General features: G+C 35.5%; 1 protein-coding gene across 2 annotated transcripts in view; it reads right to left on the bottom strand.

The window, feature by feature from the left end:
* The window catches only part of LOC131401210 (protocadherin-11 X-linked-like), a 399,191-nt gene that overhangs the window by 327,967 nt on the left and 44,643 nt on the right, over nucleotides 1-26,581 (bottom strand). Inside the window, exon 2 of one of the 2 annotated variants that reach the window (XM_058536299.1) lies at nucleotides 6,521-6,550. The exons of the other annotated variant lie outside the window; for it this stretch is intronic. Coding sequence (XP_058392282.1) covers nucleotides 6,521-6,550 — 30 coding nt within the window. The remainder of the gene's footprint in view (nucleotides 1-6,520; nucleotides 6,551-26,581) is intronic. 2 annotated transcript variants of the gene reach the window in all.

Raw genomic sequence — 26,581 nt, 5'->3', positions numbered from 1 at the left:
CTTTTTTTGTTCTACTGCTTTGAATAAAATATACTTCAAAACCTTTTAAAACCTTGACTTATTTTACTTAAGATGTCACTGTCTATCGTTTCCCATACATTCAAAATAGGGCATAGAGCTGAAATGAATGTGTATGATTTTATTTCAGAACGTCCTCAATACTATGCCACACACAGAGTGAAAACATCTGTTTCTCAGAGATATAATGGGTGAATTTTGACGCTGCAAGGTGAGACAATGATAGGTATGAGGGCTTAGAACATTTTCATGGGAGATTTAGAGTTTTCAAAAAGGGATGAGAAAAGGGATGCAGTGTGATCATGTAGATTTCCTCTTTCTCTCTATCTTTTGAATAAGAGCAAAGAAAAATAAAATTTTTAACGAAATACAGAGTCCAAATTGGACAGTTCAGCCAATTGGGAACTTATAGAAAAATACTTGAAAAAATTCAGACCATCAGCGTTTTAAAAGGAAGATACCTCTCAGCATTGATTTTCCCAGAATACCTCTATACAGACCAAAAAACGGTTACAATTGCCTGAATTAGGGCTAAGGAGTAGTTCACTATTTGTGACACGTTTCTTTCTGTTTTACATGAAGCCAGAGGACCCTGAAAAGATTTTTAAATCTCTGTATAATCAGCATCTGCTATTACATTAGTAGAATACCCTACATTTTATTCTGGAAAATTGGAAATCAGTTTCCTTTGGATTAAGTCAGTTCTGTTAAACCTTATCAAAATTTGGAAACTAAAAATAAGACAAATATACTAAGTGTTTATAAAAAGTGAAATATGATATTGTTCTAGGAATTGAGGAGATACAGAAGGAATATGTACTTGATTAACATGAACTCACAATCCAGGTGTGAACATTATACTTATGCGTAGATATGGATGAACAGATCATGAAGGTTTTATGGAAGAAAGGTTTCCAGAAAGACTGAGAGAGGAGCAGTGGTTAAAATGTCAAATGTAACAGAAATTTCTGAATGTAGTAAGCAGAATATCTTGGGCAAATGATAAGTGTACCTATTTTAGTTGGCAGGTAAAGATAATAGATTATGCAGGGAATGTGTAGAGAGAAAATGTAGTTAATGGGGCAGATGATTTCCTCAATTTAGTAGTGAATTACAGCAATATCTAAAGAGAATAGCCTACTTAAGGGGAGGGACACTTTTTATTTCATATTTATTTTCCTTGACAAATGACATTTACGTGTTTTTAAAGGAAAAAACGGAAGTGGAGTGTAGAAAGAAACTAAAGAGCTAGGTATTTCAATAATTGAAAGGGAATAAATGAGAGAACTAGAAAGAACCTTTCGAGAACTAGAAAGAACCAGGAATATATTGGGGTTATAAAGATGGTTTCTATCTTAGGATAGTTGGACTTATAGTAATCTACTCACAATTCAGGGTTGGAAATTGTGAAAGCATCTTGAAGATGGTTGAAAAAGTTTGAGACAGTCATTCAAGGCCTGGGATAGAAAGTTAATGTCAGGAGAATAAAAAGACTTCTGAGCAATACCTACAGGCACAATGGAAGCGTAATACTATGAACGTGCAGTAAGCTAAATCCTCACTACAATTTTGTACTTTTTCTCCCTAAATAGTGTTCAGTGGCCTGTGGAGAATACAATCTATGAGAGAACTACAACTGGAAATTGGCACTATCAACAGAATGAGAAGCCAAGGATGAAAAGTCAAAGATGGCAATGATGAAATGGGGAGATAAATGTAACCAGGAAGAGATTTCGTAAAGTGGTTAAAATGAAGAGGGACTGACCAATTGGAGGACCTAATGAAGGGAAAGCTCAAGCAACCAGATAGGATAATACAAGGCAGACAATAAAGTTATGATCATAGAAAGGGAGGACAATGCTCAAATCATAGAGTCCTCATAATCGCGTGAAAATAGATGCAGGGAATGCACATATGTATGTATAGGGGCCACAGAATCAATAAAAACAGCAACAAAAATCAACCAGAACAAAAACAAATCAACAAAAACAAACATATAAGACAAAATAGACATTTATCTGTGGTGATGGCTACATTTAACAGTTGTGACACTGAATGTCAGGTGCGAGCAGAAGTCCTGAACAAGCACGGAAAGAGAATCCAAAAAGATCAAGGCAGAGGTGTCCTCCAAATTATCTGCCACTTTTTGCCACTGAGCAAATTTTCAGTCTCTACCCATTGAGTTAAATAAAGAATCCATTCCGAGGCAAAATGAAAAGCTGTTAAGACTCTACAAAAGTGCTCACAGTGTACCTGCAGTACAGTAGCCCTGGAAGAGCACATCTATGGATCATATATAGGAAGAAGGTAAATGGGTTTCCCTGTAGGCGGTAATGCTAGATTAGAGATCTTAGTGTGATTTAATTTTCTCATAGCATTACTAACAGTGAATTGAGTGATAAGGAAAACTGGTTAGTATAAAAGAAATGGCATTCACAATTGCTGTAGATTTAGCCTCATGTGTTTACTAGATCACAATACTCCAAAAAATAATGTATGAAAATAATCTTTCACTAAAGCCCAAGTGTGTGGATACATCTCTTCAGAAACGTACCCTTAGAATTAGTTTCATTTGGAGATAACCTTTTAAAAATATTTCAATGTGCCTTTCCATATTCAAACTCCTAAATTATATATTTAAGAGAATTTCAGAAGAAAGAACTTCCAAATATTTCTGGATTGTTGAATAGGATAAGGGATGAAGAAGTACCTTGGAGAAGCCAGTAAAATGGGTACTTTAATATATATTCACACAAACATTCTCATTGCCTCCCTTTTCTTCATTAAGCCTTGGAGCAAACGATTACACATACGGCAGGAGTCTGGAAGAAGATAGGCCGATGACAGAAAATGGCTTTTACTTGCTTTGCTACTATAGCTACTCTTTCTGATACCCACCAGCCTAGACTGAAAGAAGCCACTTTCTAAATTCACCTCAAGCAAATATAAAGAAATAAGAAATATACTCCTTTGAGGATTTCAGTCAGTTCTGTTTCTGCCATCTTCAGTTTAGCACTTTGGTGAACATACTCTTTAACAAGAATGGCCATTTGGGCAAACCTTGAGGGCAATTTAGACTCAGGTTTAGCCAAAGGGGGAGGGATCTGGAAGAAAAACATCTACATGGAAATTTTCAGGTTAGTGCTAACTAAGGGAACCAGTCTGTATTTAAACAAGAAATGCTTTTTTTTTTTTTTTTAAATATTAACCAGGTTCAAAAAATTGTACTTCTTTCTTTTAGTTGAAAACAAACATTGCTTACACTAGTTTATTCAATCACAGGTGGCTATATGTTGAAATGTGTTTTCCCCTCTAATTAGCTATTAGCCAGCTGAATACCAACTGGTTAAAGAATGAATGAACTATGGACTGGGGTATTTGCTTTTATTCTGCTTTTTGAATGCCACTAGCTTCTCTGAAAAATAATCTTTTAGGAGGGAGGTAGAAAAAAGTGCCTATCTCTGTAACTTAAACCTCTGATTTAGAATCTGAAAATAGGTCCTATTTGGTGAGGACTCTGAAGTCATTTAAATTTAAATAGAGAAATTCTAGGTCCTTTGATGTTTTAGAATCTAAAAGACAATAAAGCATTCATTTAGATACTTCATTCTTTGCTAAGATAACGTGTTGCCCTATTTTTTTTTCACAAGTGCAGGATCCTCATATTTTTCACTTACTCTGAACTAAACTGAATATAAAAACCATATTTTATAATTTATATTTAAAAAAACCTAAATAGGTGAAGTTCAGGAGTTCAAGAGATTAATTTAACTTTTTATGGAAACATTTGCAATAAATCCAAAGTTAATGAATATTCTGACACTTAATATATTTAAGGTTTATAGCTTCTTGAATTTAATATCCCACATACCCTTCAAACGTATACATAAATGCAATGAACCAAAAATAAAGGGCGTCAGAGGACAGACCTAATCTCCATGGTATATGTTAACTGTATTACATCAGGCTAGGTATAGAATGTGTATAGACTAGTGAAAATGGCTTGATGATGCGTCTGTAGCATCATCATAGTTGATAGAAGTAAAAACTTTTAAAAATATTATTCTTCCAGAAACATAGCATAAAATATATGCAATGTAACTATTAAAATACAATAAAACAATTATTTTGAGATAAAGGAAGTATTTGTTTTATGATTTCAACTTTTTCTCTTCTCTTTTTTAAAAGAGATATTCTGGACAGATTGCCTGGGTTCAAACCATGGCTCTTCTACTTGTGAGCTCTGTAACTTTAGGAAAGTCACTTAAGCTCTCTGTGTCATGGTTTCCTCATCTGTAAAAGAGCTTATAGGGTTATTGTTAGGACTAAATATGTATGAGGTATGCATATACATATATATATGTATATACATATACACACATATCCATATATACACACACACACAGTGAGTGCTTAGATTAGAGTAAGCACAATATTAGTAAATTATTTTTATTGAGCTTACTTTGGTATAGATAGGTAGTGGGGAAAATGACAATGTTCATTATTGTCCCTTTCTTACCTTCTGCTTTGTCTTGACCAAACTTTAGTCAGGTACATGTGCTTCCTACAAACCCCTTAGCTCTGCTTGTTCCCAAACAATGAGCAAGCACTAAAAAAGTGGACTGTGTCCCCTTTTTCAAGGTCTCCTGGGATCCAGCCAACCACAGTGAGACACTTTTCCTGGCGAACCCCACTGGTCATTTATCTTGCTTATCCAGTTTTTTCTTAAAGGAATCTGCTTATCTCTGCTTGCCCTTCCTTACCCTAAAAAAGAAATGCCATTTTCTGTTGGATTTTAAGACCCTTGCAGATTTCTGAAATCAGAGCCTTCTCCCTGTTCTGAATAAAGATTCTCCCTAAATCCAGATTTGCTTTTATTTGACAAAAAAAAAAAAAATTATCCTTCTCTAAGAACCACAATTTCCATTGCTCCTTATGTTGTAATTACTTTACTGTTTTAATGTCTACTATTGAAGTGTTTTATGTTAAAATTTCATGATCCAGGTGTTTTCTGAACAGGAAAATGAGTTCAGCCCAGAATGCTATATACAGAGTCCTAATTTTTTAAAACAGAGACGTTTCCCTATTTATAGAATAACTACACTAGATAAAATTTGCCAATATTTCTGTTCTTCAAAATTCCAACTTTTAAATAACTGAGCAACAGGTCCATTTCTAAATTTACCAGAATGATTGAGAATGTTAGAACCCCTAAAATCTGTGAGCTTCTCTCTCTCTCTCTCTTTCACTTTATATAGCTAGTGACACTTTACTACCCTTGCTTCCTGCCTTGTGATTGGAGAACTCTTCTATGATCTTTTGCCTTCTGGGAGGAGCTGACTCTCAAAAAGACTTCACTCTAAGGCCACAGTGATAAGGTAGTTCAGACAGGTATTTGAAAACTCTCAGAAAGGTAGATTGATTGAAAACTCTCTAATGTTATTTTTTTAGTTTATCTCTCAACCATTAATGAAAATTTATCTTGACATTCTAGTCAGGTTTCATTTTCAGGTAATTCTCACACTTGATAAAGACATCCAGGGCTCACACATTATTTCTGGCATAGCCTAGACCACCCTTTGTCAAGTTCTCTTTCAAACATAAAATTTGGTCCCTCAAACGAGAAAAGGATAATTCATCTTAAAGATTATACTCACATTTAACCTAGCATACAGTTATGGTAATGTTTTGGTTCCAAATATGGACAGCATTTAAGGCTTACTGAATTTAATTTCCAAATATCTTCCATCAGAAGCTTAAGAGAAACTCATTTCTTTCAACCTCAAAACATGGTGAGGAAACCAAGGTGTAAATTCTACGAAAGAAATGTCAGCAAACAACCGAAAAACTGTTTATTTTTAGTGGTGGTGCAGTTTAACAAATGAAGTAATTAAAAGTTAATATGTGTGAGATGATATAGTTTATTTTTTTAATAGTAGAAAACCAAATTTTCTAGAAAGCTAGACTGTTTATATATATGTGAGAACTTAAAATTTTCACACTGAAAGATGACATTATAAAAGCCCAGTTTCTCAGAGAACATCAATTTGCTGATTAACCATGTTTAGTTATAGTATTTTCCCTGTGACCTTATCAGACATCATCATGCTTCATATTCACAAACTTTTGCTGTCACTGCTAAATTGTGAATTGACACCCAAATGGTCCCTTTTATTGCTAAAATTTATCATGAAGTAACTGTATTACCAGAACATTCAGAAAGTGATGCTGCCAGCAGTATGTTGTTTTGGCACAGTGGGAAAAGAAAGTGTTGGTGAAAAATAAAATAAAATAAGACTTGAAAATTGCTTCCAGGACTGTGTAAGTGATACAAAATGTGGAGACAGCTCAGCTTGAAGCTCTTTTAAGGCAGAACCACAACATATGTCATCTTAAATACTTACAGTTTTAACACCAGGGAATAACTAGTGTAGCTTCAGAAATTAAGAAAAATAGCACAACATATTTTTAAATCAATTTTCTTTGAAATTCACAATCTTACCTTTCCTGACTTTTTTCCCTCGGATTTCCGCTGATTTAGGATAAAACGGAGGCAAAGGAAGCAAAGGATACGAAACAAAACAAAAACAAAAACAAAAATCAGCTCCAATTTGTTACTACAGATACATTTGTTAAAAAACGTCAATATTCCCTATGCAATAGTATGCAATTTTGTTCTTCTACTGAAACTGTTTTCATCAGCTGCAGTTTTCAGTGGTTTCAGTAGAGGGATATGATAACATTGTAAATCTCATGCAACAATATGAAGAGCCATATAAAAATCTTTGATGGGCATCAGAAAATTTTTATAAGCTTAGCCAACATAGGCCTTGGTCAAGAAAAGACATTCTTCCAATTAGATATTCTCTCATTATATCACTTATTTTCCATCCATTTTTAAATGAATGAGCCTTTATCTCAAACATAAACACGTTTCTTAAAGAAAGAACTAGGCTGGTGGGAAATTCATGAGATAGGAACAAACAAAAATATCTATACAGCATTGGATACTATCTCTAAAGGTTAATTTTAGTGGTTCTTAGAAGCACCTTAATTAAATTCTGTTCAACTAAATCCCTTCTGAAGCCATCCTGCTAGAGTCATTTTGTTCATTTTTTTTTGGAGACTTCTTTTTTCTCCTATCCACCTCAGGAGACAGGTTAAATTAATTTTTCAGATTCCAGAAACATTTAAGCCATTTGTCCTTCGAATTCATTCCACTTTGTAGAGGAGAATACACTGTATAACAAATGGATCTGAAAGGGATGAAGAGTATCCTCCACTCACTCTGGGTCCTTTCTGGCTAGGCTACAAATTAAATTGACATGAAACTGAATAGCAGGAGAAAATCAAACAAAGCTATATAACATGTGTACATGGGAGAGACCCAGGGAAACTGAGTTTCTCGACAAACGGTGGAGGTCTTCACCTTAAATAGCATATTCAGGTAGACAAAGGAGGACGTTGGGGGTGGGGGAGTAAGCTATAGGAGATTACCAGAAAGCACAGTAAACAAGAGTATGCAGTTTTAAGTCCTCGCCTTCCTCACTGATAAGAGTTTCTAGAGGTAATGTCATCCCCCTTCTTCCTGGTACAGAGAAGGAGATAGCTCTACAAATGGAGATTCCCCTTATAAATGTAAATATCTCTTACAAAGGATAACTTCTACTTTTACTTGGAATGGGCTTAGCAAGCACTCTCCCAGTCTATCCATACCCAGAATTAAATTCGTTTAGGCAGTTAGTGAGGGCAGAGATCAAAGTTTCTTTGAGAGAAAATAATCAAGGTAAAGAGACATATATTGGGGGCCGGCCTGGTGGCTTAGTGGTTAAGTGCACGCGTTTTGCTATTGGCGGCCCAGATTCGGATCCTGGGTGCGCACCTACGCACTGCTTCTCCGGCCATGCTGAGGCCACGTCCCACATACAGCAACTAGAAGGATGTGCAACTATGACATACAACTATCTACTGGGGCTTTGGGGAAAAAAGGAGGAGGATTGGCAATAGATGTTGGCTCAGAGCCGGTCTTCCTCAGCAAAAAGAGGAGGATTAGCATGGATGTTAGCTCAGGGCTGATCTTCCTCACAAAAAAAAAAAAAGAGAGAGAGAGAGACATATTTTGAAGTGGCCTATTCTGATCTCCCCCAGATCAAACATCTACATCTCTAGTAATGATGCTCCCAAAAGTCCTTTCTCCTCAAATTTTATCTCAGTTCCCTGTCATCTCTACAATTATGCAAACGTTTCTTTAAGAGCCTTCTTGACTACAAAGAATCACAGAAAATTGGGGTGGAGGTAGGGTTGATTTTGAAATAAGGGTAAATACAAAGAAAGATACAATTAATATAGTAAGAGGATGAATGCTCTATATTTTTTAATCCAATGGCTTATTCTCAGATCAAGAGGATATTTTTTTTTCCTGTCAATTTTAATATAACTTGAATTTCCAAAATTGACATTAAGGCAAGTATTCAGACATGGGAACAATTCTATTATCCAAGAAAATTAAAGTGTGCTTTTTTCCCTTCCATTTTGGCTATTTATTTTTACCCTAAGATATTCATATTGTCCTTATGTGTTGATCAAATTCAGCCATCTGAATTTCATCTGAAATTCTAACACTAATTCAGCTTAGTGTTAGAATTCTATTTGTCTGTGAAGGTATAGCCTGAGGAAAATGCCTTAAGTAATCTCTTTTAAGAAAGTGTCCCTGGATTTTAACATCTTTAAACAAACAACATTAATACCTCTCGTTATTATGCATGATAAATTCTTAAATAACAGGTTAAAACTTTCAATATCCCAACAGAAATAATCTCATGGACAAAAAAACCCCTCAAAACTTTCCATATCTAAGAATATAACCTTAAAAAAATACCATTCTCCATTTTGCAGAACCACAATGGACCTTTTTATGTTTGCTCCATTAGAATTTGCTTTCAAGAACGCAGTAGATTTTAGTTAGATGTTTACCACTTATGACTGAGCACTCCAAAAGCATTAAAATCTTTAGTGAGCCAAGTGAAGATATGAAAATGTTAATTATATCTATCTCAATAAATGAGTGAATTATTGAAAAGTTAATGACTTAATCAATATTTAAGGTTAGTCAACATTTTGAGGTGAGCACCTCCTCACCATTGCAGTGAAAAAAGACAACTCGAAAATACGTATTTATTTCCCTAAATTATATTTTTCCCTATATTTCCCTATATATATTTCCCTATATTATAATTCCCTAAATTATATATTTTAATTAGGAGCATTGCCTGTGCTATGCTACTTTTGCCCTTATTTGAATTTCTATTGAGAAAAGCTTAAAATAGATCAAGTGAGAAATATTAAAATGATAGTCTTTGCATTTATCCATAGCACACAGACACAACACAATCTGTCACCACGAGTGGGTCCTATTGCATGACAGCTAGGCAAGCATTAGAGTTAAAAGAAAAAAACAGAAATATATCGGCAGGCATGTGAGTAGGTTGGGAAATTGATACCAGATTTGATGACAGAAAAATTTTTAAGAAAATCAATGTTGGAAGGCGAAAAACATGCTGAAAAGCAACTTCTATTTTAATGGAGACATTGATTTTTATCCCTTTATTTAAAAACTGGCCTCAAAATGACCAACATTAAATCAACAAAACCATTATCCAAACTAAATTATATATAGTGAGGGAGGGAGAAAAGTTAACCAGTCTGAATGTTATGGGCTCAGAATTTTCTATAATATACACTAGTCAAGTAGTTTCATATGTTCTTATTAACTTCCTGATGTGAATAAATTCTAACTCTTACTACCAGTAAATGAATATTTCTCCTATTATATCTAATTTTCTAAATTGATTGAGCCTTTTAAATATAATTGATGAAAAAGAGGGGCAAGACATAGTGTACAAGAGAAGTAAAGTTTGTTAATGTCAAGAGTATGATCCAACTAAGGGAATATCCTCAATTTTTAGTCAGTTCTTTTCTTCTATATCACACAGTATTAGTCAGTACAGGAGATGATGATGGCAGATACATCACCGCAGTGAAGAATTAGTCATGTATACACTGAGGCTGTAGCTGTATCAGTACAGTTGAAAGAAATAAAATCAAATGCTTTTGGTATTCCTCAATCTATGTGCTTTTATGACTGGTGGGAACCAAATGTTTTAGCTTTGTCTGTTTCCGGCTGTGCATTCAGAACGAACACAAGCACAAAGGGTGAGGTCAATACGAAAAGAGCTCTATAACCTAAAAGAGTATTGCTTGCATGCAGCCTCTCTGGGAAACCTTAACTCTTTCTTTTTCCCATCTCCAGGTTTACCACTTCTCTTTTCCTTTTCTTACCAGTGTAAAGCACAGCAGTTGTCTTCATTCTGGCTTCATGTAGGGTATTCCTGTGTATTGCTGTTGCTTACAGAGTAGCTGTCCTCTTGGACACAGCTATTAGGAATTTCTAATCACTAAAATTAACAATAGAGTAAAAGGAGCAAGACTAGAGTCAGAAGTCACATCTCTACACACGGGTAACAGAAAGAGGAAGAAACCTACTAGAGGACAATGACACTAGCACTTATTCTAAATCACTACCCTGCCTGCTGATTAGGAAAGAGATAGAACCGAATGTGTACAGGAGACAATGCACCTGAGGAGCAAAGATTTATTTTGAAAGCTGATTACAATTCTCACTCAATAAACCACCAACCATCACTAAATTTTTGTCAACTGGATCAGGTGCAATATCAACTTGAGATGTCCGATAGTGGTCAAGATTTAACAAGAAGCACTTATCAGAATGACATTGGCAGTGTTATGATGGTAACTTTTCTGAATGGCATTGTCAAAATGAAAATATTTACCACTCTGAACACACAGTAGATCCTGAATAAATACTTGTCTAATAGATGGAGGAAACTAGGAAGGTTTTTTACCCATCTGTGTGTGCATGTGTGTGCATGTGTGTGTTTATAACATAACAAACTAGAAGCCTGTGGAGTCAGGTTTTTAATACTATACCTGTGGAATATCTGCCCTCCTACAATCTGAGCTTAAAAAATATCAGAACTTGAAGTTTAATTGATTTTTACTTGGTTTAAATCTCTATATAACTATCATGGCCCAGTTTATATTTTTTAGTAGATTGACACATGTGACATTATAGTTCAGAACTCTATTCTATTATCAACTTAGAGAGCTGTTGGTTTTAAAAGAAAGACACTGGTGAATCTAATAATAATACTAAGCCTAAATGTCCTTCTCAACATGTCTGTTTACTATCTCTTTTCTAAAATGTAGATCACCATCTCAAAAGAACACATTCATGTAAATGTATCTAGGTATTTTTATCGCCTTATTCTGTTTTATCTAAATTTGAGATACATAAAAATTGTGCAGATAGTGACAATACATCAGTAAAGAGAACATGAAATTTGAAATCAGAAGATTCAGGTTACAGTCCTGTGTCCACAAGTAGCTGTATGATCTTATTCACGCAAATTTTAGAAGGCTATATCTCCCTCTTACATGAAGTCCAGGGCATTAACTACATTTGATGGTGATAATGACAGAAATACTATTACTACAACTATCACTGCCACTGCTATCACCTTTCATGTACTGAGTATGAAGCATTTTAGTAAATGCTTTACAAATATTATCTCATTTAATTCTTATAGTGACACTTTGATGTGGGAAAATTATCATTTCCATTTTACAAAGAGGAAAATGTAGACAAAAAGGTAAAGAAACTTAGTCACTCTACTTGTAAGGTATAGTGCTAAGGTTTAAATGCAGCTCGTCTGGATTCTAAAGTTCATGTTCTAGAATGTAAGCCTCCTGGTAGCAGGCACTTTGTCATTTTGGATTTTGAAATACTGCCATAGCCTCAATGCCTAAAAAAGTGCCTAGTACAAAGTAGACCAGCAATAAATATTTATAGACTGAATCAAATAACAAGATACTCCTCTATTCTTTAATTATATGATTATAGATAATTAGAGCCTGGGTTTAATAATTGATTATGAATCTTAGTTCAAAGCACAGATTCTAGAGCTGTATTGCCAGGGTTCAACACTTGTCTCTACCACTTATTACCTATGTGACCACAGCTGTGCTTTTTCGTGGCCTTTTGCTTTAGTTTCATCATCTGTAGAATAGAGAGAAAAGATTTCCTACATCAGAGTGTTTGTAAAAAGGGTTAAATGCGTAAATTAAGTGCTTCAAACAGTAGTTGCCATTTTTAATAGTATGTTAGCTATTATTACTGGTAATTTATTTTAACACCTTTATTGATATATAATTCACAGACCATACAATTCATCCATTTAAAGTATAAATTCAATGTTTTTTGGTATATTCACAGATATCTGTAACCATCACCATAGTCAATTTTAGAGCATTTTCATCACCACAAAAAGAAAGTATAAATTCAATGTTTTTTGGTATATTCACAGATATCTGTAACCATCACCATAGTCAATTTTAGAGCATTTTCATCACCACAAAAAGAAACCCACACCCTTTAGCTATCAACCCCCTATCCTCCTGATTCCCCCAAGCTTTAAACAACCACTAATCTACTTTCTGTCTCTTTAAATTTCTCTGTTCTGAACATATGAATGAAATCATATAATAAGTGTTCTTTTATGGCTGGATTCTTTCACTTATTATAATGATTTCAAGGTTCATCCATGTTGTATCATGTTTCACTAAGTCCTTCCTTTCTTATGGTCAAATAATATTCCATTGTATGGATATACCACATTTTGTTTAAACTTTCATCACTTGATGAACATTTAGATTGTCTACACTTTTTGGCTACTATGAATAATGCTACTATAAACATTTGTATATAAGTTTTTGTGTGGACATGTGTTTTCATTTCTCTTGAGTATATACCTAGGAGTAGAATTGTTGACTCATATGGTAAATCTTTTGAGGAGCTGCCAGACTGTTTTCCAAAGCAGCTGCACCATTTTATACCCCCACCAGTAGGGTATGAGAGTTCCAATTTCTCTACATCCTTGACAACAAGGTAACTTATTTTTAACTCACTAACTTTAGAATTAAAGATTATTCTTGTCTAAATATTTTTTTAAACTATATACTGGTGTTCAAAATTAGTTTAATTACAGTAATAAAATTATGTAGTATGAACTATTCTACCACATGAGCTTAATGTACTATTCCATGGTACTAAGATACCAGTGAACAAATTGCCAAACTCATTGTTTCAGAGCGTTGAAGAGTTACCCATTTCTTGATATGAATTTACCGATAATTTGAAATACATATTATAAATTAGGATATTCCCTCTGCTGAAGTGAATGGAACTTTTTTAAATGGTTATCTATTTATTATTTATTAAAATTCAAACTACCATATATCACTGTTAAAGTCTGAAAGAAAGAACAGTTGGAAAAAGACATAGGCTATTATGGGATAGTGACATTGCATTTGCTGTACAAGGGGTAAAGAAATTGAGAGTACTGGATTAAATCCACTTGAAATGATATTTCATGGATCCTGAATCTTGGAATTAGAACATGCAGAGATTATATAAAGTACCAGAATGAGAGTCAAATTAAGAGGGAAAAAAAGCAATGCTTTATTCAAGATTGATTCAAGAATCGATTTAACAAAACTAAACAAGAATAGAATATTCTCAAAATGACATAGAAGCAGAATATTATGGATAACACCAAAAATTCCCAGCGTCTTACCAGAAGCCAGGGTTGAGGTAGAATACAATTGTGTTTGTTATCACATAATCTTTTTGGCTGATTTAAAACCCTACTCTTTCCCTGAAATATTTTTATACTACGACAAAAGCAACAAAAAGCAATGTGACAGACACATCTACTTTCTGGAAATATTACATGTCACTTGAAACAACGTTTCATTTTTAATTGTTTGAATCTTGCTTATATAAAGATATTTTTGTTTGCTGCTAAAGACATTTGCAATTGTCTCCAATATCACTCTAAATTACAGATCATTTTAACGTGTCATTCTTGTGAAATGTGAAAATCTGAATGAGAATGTTGCATTGTGTCTATTAAAGCTTGTAGATGTTTGCAATATGAACATCAAAGGAATAAAATGATTACAAGAATAAACATCAGAATACAAATGATATTTCTTATTTACTAGAAGGAAAACATTTTTTAAAAATGCAATATCTACCAGACTGATTAATTCTGTGAATACAGGCATACCTTGAAGATATTGCTGGGTTCGGTTCCAGACCACCACAGTAAAGCAAATAGCAGCGCAATAAAGCGAGTCACATGAATTCTTTGGTTTCCCAGTGCCTATAAGAGTTATGTTTGCACTATACTGTAGCCTATTAAGTGTGCAATAGCATTATGTCTAAAAAACAATGTACATTACCTTAATTAAAAAATACTTTATTGCTAAAAATTATTAACCGTCATCTGAGCCTTCAGTGAGTTGTAATCTTTTCACTGGTGGAGGGTCTTGCCTCAATATTGATGACTGCTGACTGATTAGGGTGGTTGGAATGGCTGTGGCAATTTCTTAAAATAAGACAACAATCAACTTTGCCTCATCGATTAGCCCTTCCTTTCACAAATGATTTTTCTGTAGCATGCAATGCTGTTTGATAGCGTTTTACCCACAGTAGAACTCCTTTCAAAATTGGAATCGATCCTCTCAAACCCTGGTGCTGCTTTGTCAACGAAGTTTAGGGAATATTCTAAATCTTCTGCTGTCATTTCAACAATATTCACAGTGTCTTCACCAGGAGTAGATTCCATCTCAAGAAATCACTTTCTTTGCTCATCTATAAGAAGCAAGACCTCATCCATTAAAGTTTTATGGTGAGATTGAGGCAATTCAGTCACATCTTCAGGCTCCACTTCTAGTTCTAGGTCTCTTGTTATTTCCACCGCATCTGCAGTTACCTCCTCCACTGAAGTCTTCAATCCCTCAAAGTCATCTATGAGGGTGGGAATCAACTTCCTCCAAACTCCTATTGATATTGATACTTGGACCTCTTCCCATGAATCATGAATGTTCTTAATGGTATCCAAAACGGTGAATCCTTTCCAGGTTTTCAATTGACTTTGCCCAGATCCATCAGAGGAATTGCTATCTATTGAAGCTATAGCCTTATGAAATGTAATTCTTAAATGATAAAACTTGAAAGTCAAAATAACTCCTTGATCCATGGGCTGCAGAGTGGATGTTGTGTTAGCAGGCATGGAAACAACATTAATCTGGTACATCTCCAACAGAGCTCTTGGGTGACCAGGTACATTGTCAATGAGCACTCATATTTGGAAAGAAATCTCTTTTTCTGAGCAGTAGGTCTCAACAGTAGGCTTAAAATATTCAGTAAACTATGTTGTAAACAAATGTGCTGTCATCCAGGATTTGTTGTCCCATTTATGGAGCAAAAGCAGAGTAGATTTAGCATAATTCTTAAGGGCCCTAGGATTTTCAAAATGTTAAATGAGCATTGGCTTCAATCACCAGCTGCATTAGCCCCTAACAAGAGAGTCAGCCTGTCCTTTGAAGCTTTGAAGCTTTGAAGCCAGGCATTGACTTCTCCTCTCTAGCTATGAAAATCCTAGGTGACATCATCTTCCAATAGAAGGCTGTTTCACCTACATGAAAATCTGCTGTTTAGTGTAGCCACCTTCATTCATTATGTTAGCTAGATCTTCTGGAAAACTTGCTGCAGCTTCTACATCAGCACTTGCTGCTTCACCTTGCACTTGTATGTTATGGAGATGGCTTCTTTCCCTAAACCTCATGAACCAACCTCTGCTAGCTTCAAACTTTTCTTCTGCAGCTTCTTCACCTCTCTCAGCCTTCATAGAATTGAAGAGAGTTAGGGCCTTGCTCTGGATTAGGCTTTTGCTTAAGGGACTGTTACGGGTGTTTTTTATCTTCTCTTTAGACCATTAAAATTTTCTCCAAATCAGAAATAAGGCTGTTTAGCTTTCTTATCATTCATGCGTTCATTGGAGTAGCTCATTTAATCTCTTTCAAGAACTTTTCCTTTGCATTTACAACTTGGCTAACTGGCACAAGAGGCCTAGCTTTCTGCCTATCTTGGCTTTTGACATGCCTTCCTCACTAAGTTTAATCATTTCTAACTTTTGATTTCAAATGAGGGACATGCGACTCTTCATTTCACTTGAACACTTAGAGACCATTACAGGGTTAATAATTGTCCTAATTTCACTATTGTTGTGACTCAGGGAATAGGGAGGCCTGAGGAGAGGGAGAGAGAAGGAGAACAGCCTGTCAGTGGAGCAGTCTCAGAACACATACAACATTTATCGATTAAGTTCATCATCTTATATGGGCGTGGTTTGTGGCACCCCAAAACAATTACAATAGTAACATCAAAGATCACTGATAACAGATCACTATAGCGAATATAATAACAATGAAAAATTTTGAAATATTGCAAAAATTACCAAAATGTGACACAGAGACATAAGTGAGCAAATGCTATTGAAAAAATGGTGCTGATAGACTCGTTCCACGCAGGATTGCCAGAAACCTTCACTTTGTAAAAAAATGAAGCAACTGCGAAGCTCAATAAGGCGAGTGCAATAAAACAAGGTATGCCTGTACCTGATTTTTATATTAGATGAACGTATGACACACTAGATCAATGATAAGAAATAATAAGTAAAAAGCCACCTATATGCTTGCATTTATATCAAATGTGGTGATAGACAAAAAGGCAATTTAAAACAGTATTACTAGGCCATTAGCATGGATCTCAAGTGCAAGTTAAATGTTACTATAGTCCTCCCACATAAGTACTAGCTAAGTTTATAACTTTCCAATAGTGACTTGAACCTAAGATATAATTGCATTCCTTTTAATTTATCCCTAAGCTTTAGTTTTAATATAACGTTACCTAGTTTATAACAGACTAAGTGATTATAATTGTCTGATACCCGTTGCCATCTCTTGCTTATTTCCAAGTGGGAGAAATATTTTCCTCTGGGATTTTCATAAAGTTTTCCTGAGTTCTTAGTTGATTACAGATATATTCTCCCCTATTTCAAACTCCTCTAGCAATTCCATGTTGAACTTCCACCTTCAGTGCACTGTCTGTGAAATTTTCAACTTCACTTCAAATCATCTAAGAAAAGTGAAACTCAAAGACTTTCATTTTTTTTCCCAGTTGAATTCATTGTTTTTAGGTTTATGAAGTTTCATTAAGCCTGTCTTGACACTATCAACTCAAATGAAGCATAACAGTTATAGTGGGTAGAATAGTGTTCTCCAAAAATTCAAGTACACTCAAAACTCAAAATTTGATCTTCTTTGGAAATAGGGACTTTGTAGATGTAATTAGTTAAGAATCTTGAAATGAAATCATGCTGGATTTAGGGATGCCTTAGACCCAATGACTGGTGTCTTTAGAAGAGGACACACACAGACAGAAAGAAGAAAGCCATGTAACGATGGAGGCAGAGACTGGAGTGATGCAGCTACAAGCTAAGGAATGTCCAAGATTACCAGGTACCACCAGAAGCTGGAAGAGGCAAGGAAGGATTCTTCCCTAGAGCTTTCAGAGGGAGCATGGCACAAAAGACGCCTTGAATTCAGAATTCTAGCCCACAGAACTGTGAGAGAATAAATTTCTGCTATTTTAAACAATCAAATTTTGTGGTGATTTGTTATGGTAGTCCCAGTTAAAAATACAATTAGCCAAAGGAATATACTTCTATTTCAGAAAAAGGATGTGCTAGGATATAAAAGAGGTTGTTCTATTTCATAATTTATCAAACCAAGATGACTTGAAAGATTATTGAGCAGAAATCACTGTATTTCACATAATATGTAAGTTTCTGGAGGACTGGGATGATTATAAGTAAGCATCGTACAAAGGAAAGAATATCCAGTTTTAAATAACCAGATAGAAGCTCCAGTCCCAGATAAGTCATTCATTTGTGAAACATTTAGCAAAAGCCTATTTGGTACTATGTACAAATTTTCCAAGTCATAGAAAAATAAATGAGACAAGGCTCTTACCCTAAAGGATCTCACAGTTTAATAGGGAAGCCAGATGTAGAAAATCATAGTTATGATGTAATATTTTAAGTGTTACAATGGGCAGATGAATAAAATGATGTCACACCACAAGGGGGCAAAGAGCTGAGCAAGTCTCTTGACCGCTCTGAATCTCAGTTTATTAATCTGTAAAATGGGGGTAACAGTAACAATTCATATCCCTTCTACCTTTAGAGATTATTGAAGGTCAAATAAAATCCTCTTTCTCTCTGTCCCTCCTTTCTTCTTTTTTCTCCTCTCCTGTTTTTTTTTTTTTTTATTGATGTTTTAATGGTTTCTAACATTGTGAAATTTTGGGTTGTACATTTTTGTTTGTCCATCACCACATATCTGACTCCCTTCACCCCTTGTGCCCACCCCCCACCCCCACTGCCCTGGTAACCACAGTCCAGTTTTCTCTGTCCATGTGTTGGTTTATATTCCACATATGAGTGAGATCATACAGTGTTTGTCTTTCTCTTTCTGGCTTATTTCACTTAACATAATACGCTCCAGACCCATCCATGTTGCTGCAAATGGGATGATTTTGTCTTTTTTTATGGCTGAGTAGTATTCCATTGTATATATATACCACATTTTCTTAATCCAATCGTCAGTCGAGGGACACTTAGGTTGCTTCCACTTCTTGGCTATGGTGAATAATGCTGCAATGAACATAGGGGTGCATAAGCTTCTTTGGATTGTTGATTTCAGGTGCGTTGGAGAGATTCCCAGTAGTGGGATGGCTGGATCATAGGGCATCTCTATTTTTAATTCTTTGAGGAATCTCCATACCGTTTTCCATAGAGGCTGCACCAATTTGCATTCCCACCAACTGTGTATGAGGGTTCCTGTTTCTCCACATCCTCTCCAACATTTGTTGTTTTTTGTCTTGGTGATTATAGCCATTCTAACGGGCGTGAGGTGGTATCTTAGTGTTGTTTTGATTTGCATTTCCCTGATGATTAGTGATGTTGAGCATCTTTTCATGTGCCTATTGGCCATCTGTATATCTTCCTTGGAGAAGTGTCTGTTCATTTCCTCTGCCCATTTTTTGATCGGGTTGTTTGTTTTTTTGTTGTTCAATTGTGTGAGTTCTTTATATATAATGGAGATCAACCCCTTGTCAGATGTATGTTTTGCAAATATTCTCTCCCAGCTGGTTGGTTGTCTGTTCATCTTGATTCTGGTTTCATTTGTCTTATAAAAGCTCTTTAATCTGATAAAGTCCCACTTGTTTATTTTTTCTTTAGTTTCCCTAGTCTGGGTAGGCATGTCATCCGAAAAGATTCCTTTAAAACCAATGTCAAATAGTGTGTTGCCTATATTTTCTTCTATGAGTTTTATAGTTTCAGGTCTCACCTTCAGGTCTTTGATCCATTTTGAGTTAATTTTTGTGAATGGCGATAGCACATGGTCCACTTTCATTCTTTTGCATGTGGCTGTCCAGTTTTCCCAGCACCATTTATTGAAGAGACTTTCCTTTCTCCATTGCATGTTCTTAGCACCTTTGTCGAGAATTAGCTGTCCGTATATGTGTGGTTTTATTTCTGGGCTTTCAATTCTGTTCCATTGATCTGTGTGTCTGTTTTTGTACCAGTACCATGCTGTTTTGATTACTATTGCTTTGTAGTATGTTTTGAAGTCAGGAATTGTGATGCCTCCTGCTTTGTTCTTTTTCTTTAGGATTTCTTTAGCTATTCGGGGTCTTTTGTTGCCCCATATAAATTTTAGTATTCTTTTTTCTATTTCTGTGAAGAATGTCATTGGGATTCTGATTGGGATTGCATTGAATCTGTAGATTGCTTTAGGTAATATAGACATTTTAACTATGTTTATTCTTCCAATCCACGTGCATGGGATATCTTTCCATTTCTTTATGTCATCGTGGATTTCCCTCAATAATGTCTTGTAGTTCTCATTGTATAGGTCCTTCACCTCCTTGGTAAGATTTATTCCTAGGTATTTTATTCTTTTTGATGCAATTGTAAATGGTATTATCTTTTTGAGCTCTCTTTCTGTTAGTTCATTATTAGCATATAGAAATGCAACTGATTTTTGTAGATTGATTTTGTACCCTGCAATTTTGCTGTAGTTGTTGATTGTTTCTAATAGTTTTCCAACAGATTCTTTAGGGTTTTCTATATGTAAAATCATGTCATCTGCAAATAATGAGAGTTTCACTTCTTCGTTACCTATTTGGGTTCCTTTTATTCCTTTTTCTTGCCTAATTGCTCTGGCCAAAACCTCCAGTACTATGTTGAACAGGAGTGGTGAGAGTGGGCAGCCCTGCCTCATTCCTGTTCTCAGAGGAATGGCTTTCAGTCTTTCCCCGTTGACTATGATGTTAGCTGTGGGTTTGTCATAAATGGCCTTTATTATGTTGAGGTACTTTCCTTCTATTCCCATTTTATTGAGAGTTTTTATCATAAATGGATGTTGTATCTTGTCAAATGCCTTCTCTGCGTCTATTGAGATGATCATGTGGTTTTTATTCTTTGTTTTGTTGATGTGATGTATCACGTTGATTGATTTGTGGATGTTGAACCATCCCTGCGTCTCTGGTATAAATCCCACTTGATCATGGCGTATGATCTTTTTAATGCATTGTTGTATTCGGTTTGCCAATATTTTGTTGAGGATTTTTGCATCAATGTTCATCAGCGATATTGGCCTGTAATTTTCTTTCTTTGTATTGTCTTTGTCTGGTTTTGGTATCAGGGTGATGTTGGCCTCATAGAATGATTTAGGAAGTGTTCCATCTTCCTCTATTTTTTGGAATAGTTTGAGGAGGATGGGTATTAAATCTTCTTTGAATGTTTGGTAAAATTCACTGGAGAAGCCATCTGGTCCTGGACTTTTATTTTTTGGGAGGTTTTTGATTACTATTTCAATCTCTTTACTTGTTATTGGTCTATTCAGATTCTCCATTTCTTCTTGGTTCAATTTTGGGAGGTTGTATAAGTCTAAGAATTTATCCATTTCTTCTAGATTGTCCAATTTGTTGGCATATAATTTCTCATAGTATTCTCTTATAATCCTCTGTATTTCCATGGTATCCGTTGTAATTTCTCCTCTTTCATTTCTAATTTTATTTACTTGAGCCTTTTCTCTTTTTTTCTTAGTAAGCCTGGCTAAGGGTTTGTCGATTTTGTTTATCTTCTCGAAGAACCAACTCTTTGTTTCATTAATCCTTTCTACTGTTTTTTTTGGTCTCAATATCATTTATTTCTGCTCTGATTTTTATTATTTCTCTCCTTCTGCTGGCTTTGGGCTTTGTTTGTTCTTCTTTTTCTAGTTCTGTTAGGTGTAATTTAAGGTTGCCTATTAGGGCTTTTTCTTGTTTGTTAAGGTGAGCTTGTATCGCTATGAGTTTCCCTCTCAGGACCGCTTTTGCTGCGTCCCATATTGTTTGATATGGCATGTTATCATTTTCGTTTTTTTCCAGATAGTTTTTGATTTCTCCTTTAATTTCATCAATGATCCATTGGTTGTTCAGTAGCATGTTGTTTAATCTCCACATTTTTGTCACTTTCCCAGTTTTTTTTCATGGTTCATTTCCAGTTTCATAGCCTTATGGTCTGAAAAGATGCTTGTTATGATTTCAATCTTCTTAAATTTATTGAGGCTTGCTTTGTTTCCCAACATATGGTCTATCCTAGAGAATGTTCCATGCGCACTTGAGAAGAATGTGTAGTCAGCTGTTTTTGGGTGGAATGCTCTGTATATGTCTACTAGGTCCATCTCGTCCAGTTTTTCATTTAAGTCTAATATTTCTTTATTAACTTTTTGTCTGGATGATCTATCCATTGCTGTAAGTGGGGTGTTAAGATCCCCTACTATTATTGTGTTGTTGTTGATTTCTCCTTTTAGGTTTGTTAATAGTTGCTTTATGTACATTGGTGCTCCTATGTTGGGTGCATATATATTTATAAGTGATATGTCTTCTTGATGGAGTGTCCCTTTTATCATTATATATTTCCCTTCTTTGTCTTTCTTAACCTGTTTTATCTTGAAGTCTACTTTGTCTGATATGAGTATGGCAACACCTGCTTTCTTTTGTTTGCCATTAGCTTGGAGTATTGTCTTCCATCCTTTCACTCTGAGCCTGTGCTTGTCTTTAGTGCTAAGATGTGTTTCCTGAAGGCAGCATATTGTTGGGTCTTGCTTTTTAATCCATCCTGCCACTCTGTATCTTTTGATTGGAGAGTTCAATCCATTTACATTTAGGGTAATTATTGATATATGAGGGCTTAATGTTGCTGTTTTGTCACTTATTTTCTGGTTCTTTTGCATTTCCTTTGTTTCTTGTCCCATTTGTTTTGGACTGCCAATTCAGTTTGGTTGTTCTGTCTTATGATTCTTCTAGTTTTCTCTTTGTTTATCATATGTGGTTTTGCTTTGATTATTTGTTTAGTGGTTACCTTGAGGTTTGGGCAAAAAATCTTGTGTATGAGATAGTCCATTATCTGATAGCCTCCTATTTCCTTATACTAAGTCAATTCAGTCACTTTCCTCTTCCCCTTCTAAGTTGCTCTTGTTATACCTTATTCTGTCTTGTGTTGTGGCTGTGTGTTTACAGTGATGAGGTTAAATTTATTTTTGGTGAATTTCTTCCTTTGATCTTTGAGTTTAGTATTTAAGTGGTTGCTAACCTGTTCCGGTAAAGATCTAATATTTCTCTGATTTTGTCTACCTACTTTTCTCCCTGCTCCAAGGTTTGTGTTCCCTTTCTCTTCTTGTTTTCAGGCCTGAGGGCCTTCTTGAGTATTTCTTGTAGTGGGGGTCTCATGGCCATGAACTCCCTTAGCTTTTGTTTATCTGGGAGAGTTACTATTTCTCCATCATATTTGAAAGATATTTTTGCTGGATAGAGTATTCTTGGCTGAAAGTTTTTGTCTTTCAGTATTTTGAATATATCATTCCCGTCTCTTCTAGCCTGAAAAGTTTCTGTTGAGAAATCCGCTGAGAGCCTGATGGGAGTTCCTTTGTACGTTATTTTTTGTTTTTGTCTAGCTGCCCTTAATATTGTTTCTTTGTCATTGACCCTGGCTAGCCTTACCACTAGGTGTCGTGGTGAAGGCCTTTGTCTGTTAATATATATAGGTGTCCTGTTGGCTTCGCTTACTGGTATTTCCTGCTCCTTCCCAGATTTGGGAAATTTTCAGCTATTATTTCCTTGAATAGGCTCTCTGTTCCTCTTCCCTCTCCTCTCCCTCAGGAATACCTATAATTCTTATGTTACATTTTCTAATAGAGTCAGATATTTCTCGGAGTCTTTCTTCATTTCTTTTTAGTCTTAGTTCTCTCTCTTCTTCCATCTGGAGTATATCTGTATTCCTATCCTCTAAAGTACTAATTCTTTCCTCCATATTGTCAGCTCTGTTCTTTAAAGATTCCAGATTCTCCTTTATCTCCTCCATTGTGTTCTTCATCTCCATCAGCACTGATTGGTTTTTCTTTATGATTTCAATCTCTTTTGTGAAGAAACTCCTAATCTCATTGAATTGTTTGTCTGTGTTGTCTCGTATTTCATTGAGAGTTTTTATGATAGCTATTTTGAAATCTCTGTCATTTAGTTTATGGATTTCTGCGTCTTCGGGGTTGATTTCTGGGTGCTTGTCATTTTGTTTCTGGTCTGGTGATTTCATATATTTTTGCATTGTGGTTCCTGTGTTGGTTTTGTTTTTCCTCATCCTGGAAGTCTCTGGTTGCAATTTCCACCTGCCGCCACTGTCTGGTGGTAAAGGGCTGTGTAGTCTAAGCCCCCTGTGCTCTGCCCCGGTTTTTCTGCTGCGATCCGCAGTTTTTTTTTTTTTTTTTTCCCCTCTGCGATCCACGGGTCCAGTCCAGTTTGATCAGGTCTGCCTCAGATTGCTAGGTCTGGTCTGGTCGAGCTGCAGACTCCAGGTTGCGGGGAGGTGGGAGCTCTCTCTTTTGCCCTCTGGGTCCCTGACGTGGGAGGCTTCTCGTTTGCCCCTCTTTATCCGCTCTCTGGGGTGCTCAGATGTTGATGGTAGCCCTGTGACTCCTCTGAGTCCTCTGTGCGGGAGTTTCCCACTGGCTGAGAGAGTCCGAAGAGCCACGGTTTCCCTGCCGAGGGCCGCCCCTCCCCCCTCTCTGGGAGCCGCGCGGACCGGGATCGCTGATCTGATGGGGAGGGAGCGGAGTTCTCCTTACCTCTCCCCACTTCCTCCGGGGGGCCCAGCACGTTCCGCTCTCAGATGTGCGGCAGTGTGGATCCCTCCGCTCTAGGTTTTCACTGTCTGGGATTCCGTTGTTGGTCTGTGGCTGTTGCTTTTGTTGTATCTTGTGGGGGAAGAGTTCACGGGAAAGCTCACTCCGCCATGATGCTGACGTCACTCTCCTCCTCTCCTATTTTTGACATCTACTATTTTTAAGAGTCCTATGAATCACACACCCTGTTAGGTATTTAATATATATTATATGAATTAATCTTTAAAATAATTCATCATGGCAAATATGATTATCCTATTTTTACATGTGTGGAAATTGAGGTACAGAGGTACAGAGATTTATACCACGTGCCCAAATTGCATAGACTGTAAATCAGGAAGTAAATGTTCTTTTCACCAGGACCTGTTCTATGTCTTAGATATAAATACATTAAAAGTAAATATTATACTACTGGGAGTTAATGTCCTATATGCCCCAATATCTTTCAATAAATAAATTAGATGATGAATAATGCTTCAAATATGCATGAATAATTCTGAATATATTTGTTATATATCCCCTATAGTACTTTATTTCCTAACTAATGATTATCTATGCTAGAGAAAGAATATTAAGATTTGCTTCTTGAAAGTAGTCATTTGCATTGATTTTAATGTTAAGCAATTACATTTGTATTTACCTACTAGATTTCTCTGTTTATTTTCCATCAAAAATTTACAATTACATTTATATTAACTATTAGAATACTCAGTGTTTTTACATATGCAAATAACATGGCCAGCTCCAATAATTTGGAGCCTTCAGTATTAGTTTATTTCCTATAATGTAGACAAACTACTAAATTATGTAATTGACCAGTTTTCCAATTCAGCTATTTTAGTTCTATGTCCAGTTTCCATCTGGTTAATTCAGATGCATCATTTGTAAAGAGAGTATTTTACGTGTGGAGAAAAGCCCAAGGATTCACAATCTAGCTCTCCTTCAGGGTAAGAAGGACTACCCAGTGTGACAACACTGGGAAAACACAGCCTAGAATGAATTCTTCTTTCCTACACCATTTCTAACCTATTCATTCATTTACTCACCAGTCTAGTTACTAAGGATACAGTAACTACCAAGATAGAAATAGTCATCTTTTCCTTTACAGAGATTACAGTCTTCATAAGGGAATAGAGACAAGAATATAGATAATTACAATACTTGAGGTATCAAAATAGTTTGGCAGCATTTTCTTCATGAATAGAAGTATTCTTGTATAATTTTATCTTCCAGAGAACAATTTCTAATCATTTAGTTATAGCTTTAGCAGAGATATAAAGTGAACATTAATTAAAGGCACAACTTAATATTTACCACAGCTCAACTCCAATATCTCTGATGCTGCCAGATTTCTGCAATACAGAAATGAAAGCACTCCTCCTGAGTGATACATGAAGTCTTGAATTATCAAAGATTTACATTAAAACTACATAAGATAGGGTCTGAGCTTTATTTAAAAAAGGTATTTCATTCCCCTAGAGGCTCACCCGCCTCAGGCGTCTTCCCAGTATTTAGCTCTTAAAGTATTTAAAATATTTTAAGCTTGTACATTTTTTACTGCTTTGTGAATCTATCATGTAGATTTTCATTTTTTTTCCAATTTACCGCATTGATGTTGTTATTTTCAGCTTCCACTTCAGCATAAAACAGTGGATGATTTCATTTATCTCTCTGGCTGAGTTTATTCTCAGCAGAGCTCTATATTCAGGACATTTTTGTTTTTATTATTGGTTATTTATCATTAGTATTTTTAAAGAATGAGAGAGATGTAATTCTTTGGGAGCTTTAACTATGGAATTTTATCTGTCAACAAATATTTATTGAACATCTATTATGTGACAGACATGGTACCTAAGATCATATATCTGGAAGTAGATTGCCTGGCTCAAAACTCCACTCCACCATTTATTAACTGTGTAAACTTGGGCAAGTTGCTTAACTACTCTAACTATTCAGTGCTCAAGTCTATCTGTAAAACACCAATGATAAAAATAGCAGCTATATAATAGGGTGTCTGTGAGGGCTAATTGAGTTAATATAGTAAAGCACTTACACTGTCATATAGAAGCTCTCAACAAATACTGTCTATTATTGTTATTATTATTATCATCATCACTATTATTTTAACCATGCATTGTGTGAAACCTTGAGAACGCTATGATCAACAAGGAAGAATCTTACAATCTACCGACCAAGTCAGCAACTAAAAAATACTTAGAGATGGTCAATTAATTAATTGCTGATATATACAAAAGTGCCCTGAGTTGCAGTAAAAGACTGAAGGAAGTAA

This window comes from Diceros bicornis, chromosome X (assembly GCF_020826845.1).
Source record: "Diceros bicornis minor isolate mBicDic1 chromosome X, mDicBic1.mat.cur, whole genome shotgun sequence".
In the NCBI taxonomy this organism is placed as follows: domain Eukaryota; kingdom Metazoa; phylum Chordata; class Mammalia; order Perissodactyla; family Rhinocerotidae; genus Diceros; species Diceros bicornis.
Note: the sequence above shows the minus strand (reverse complement) of the source record. Positions and strands in the feature narration are given on the sequence as shown.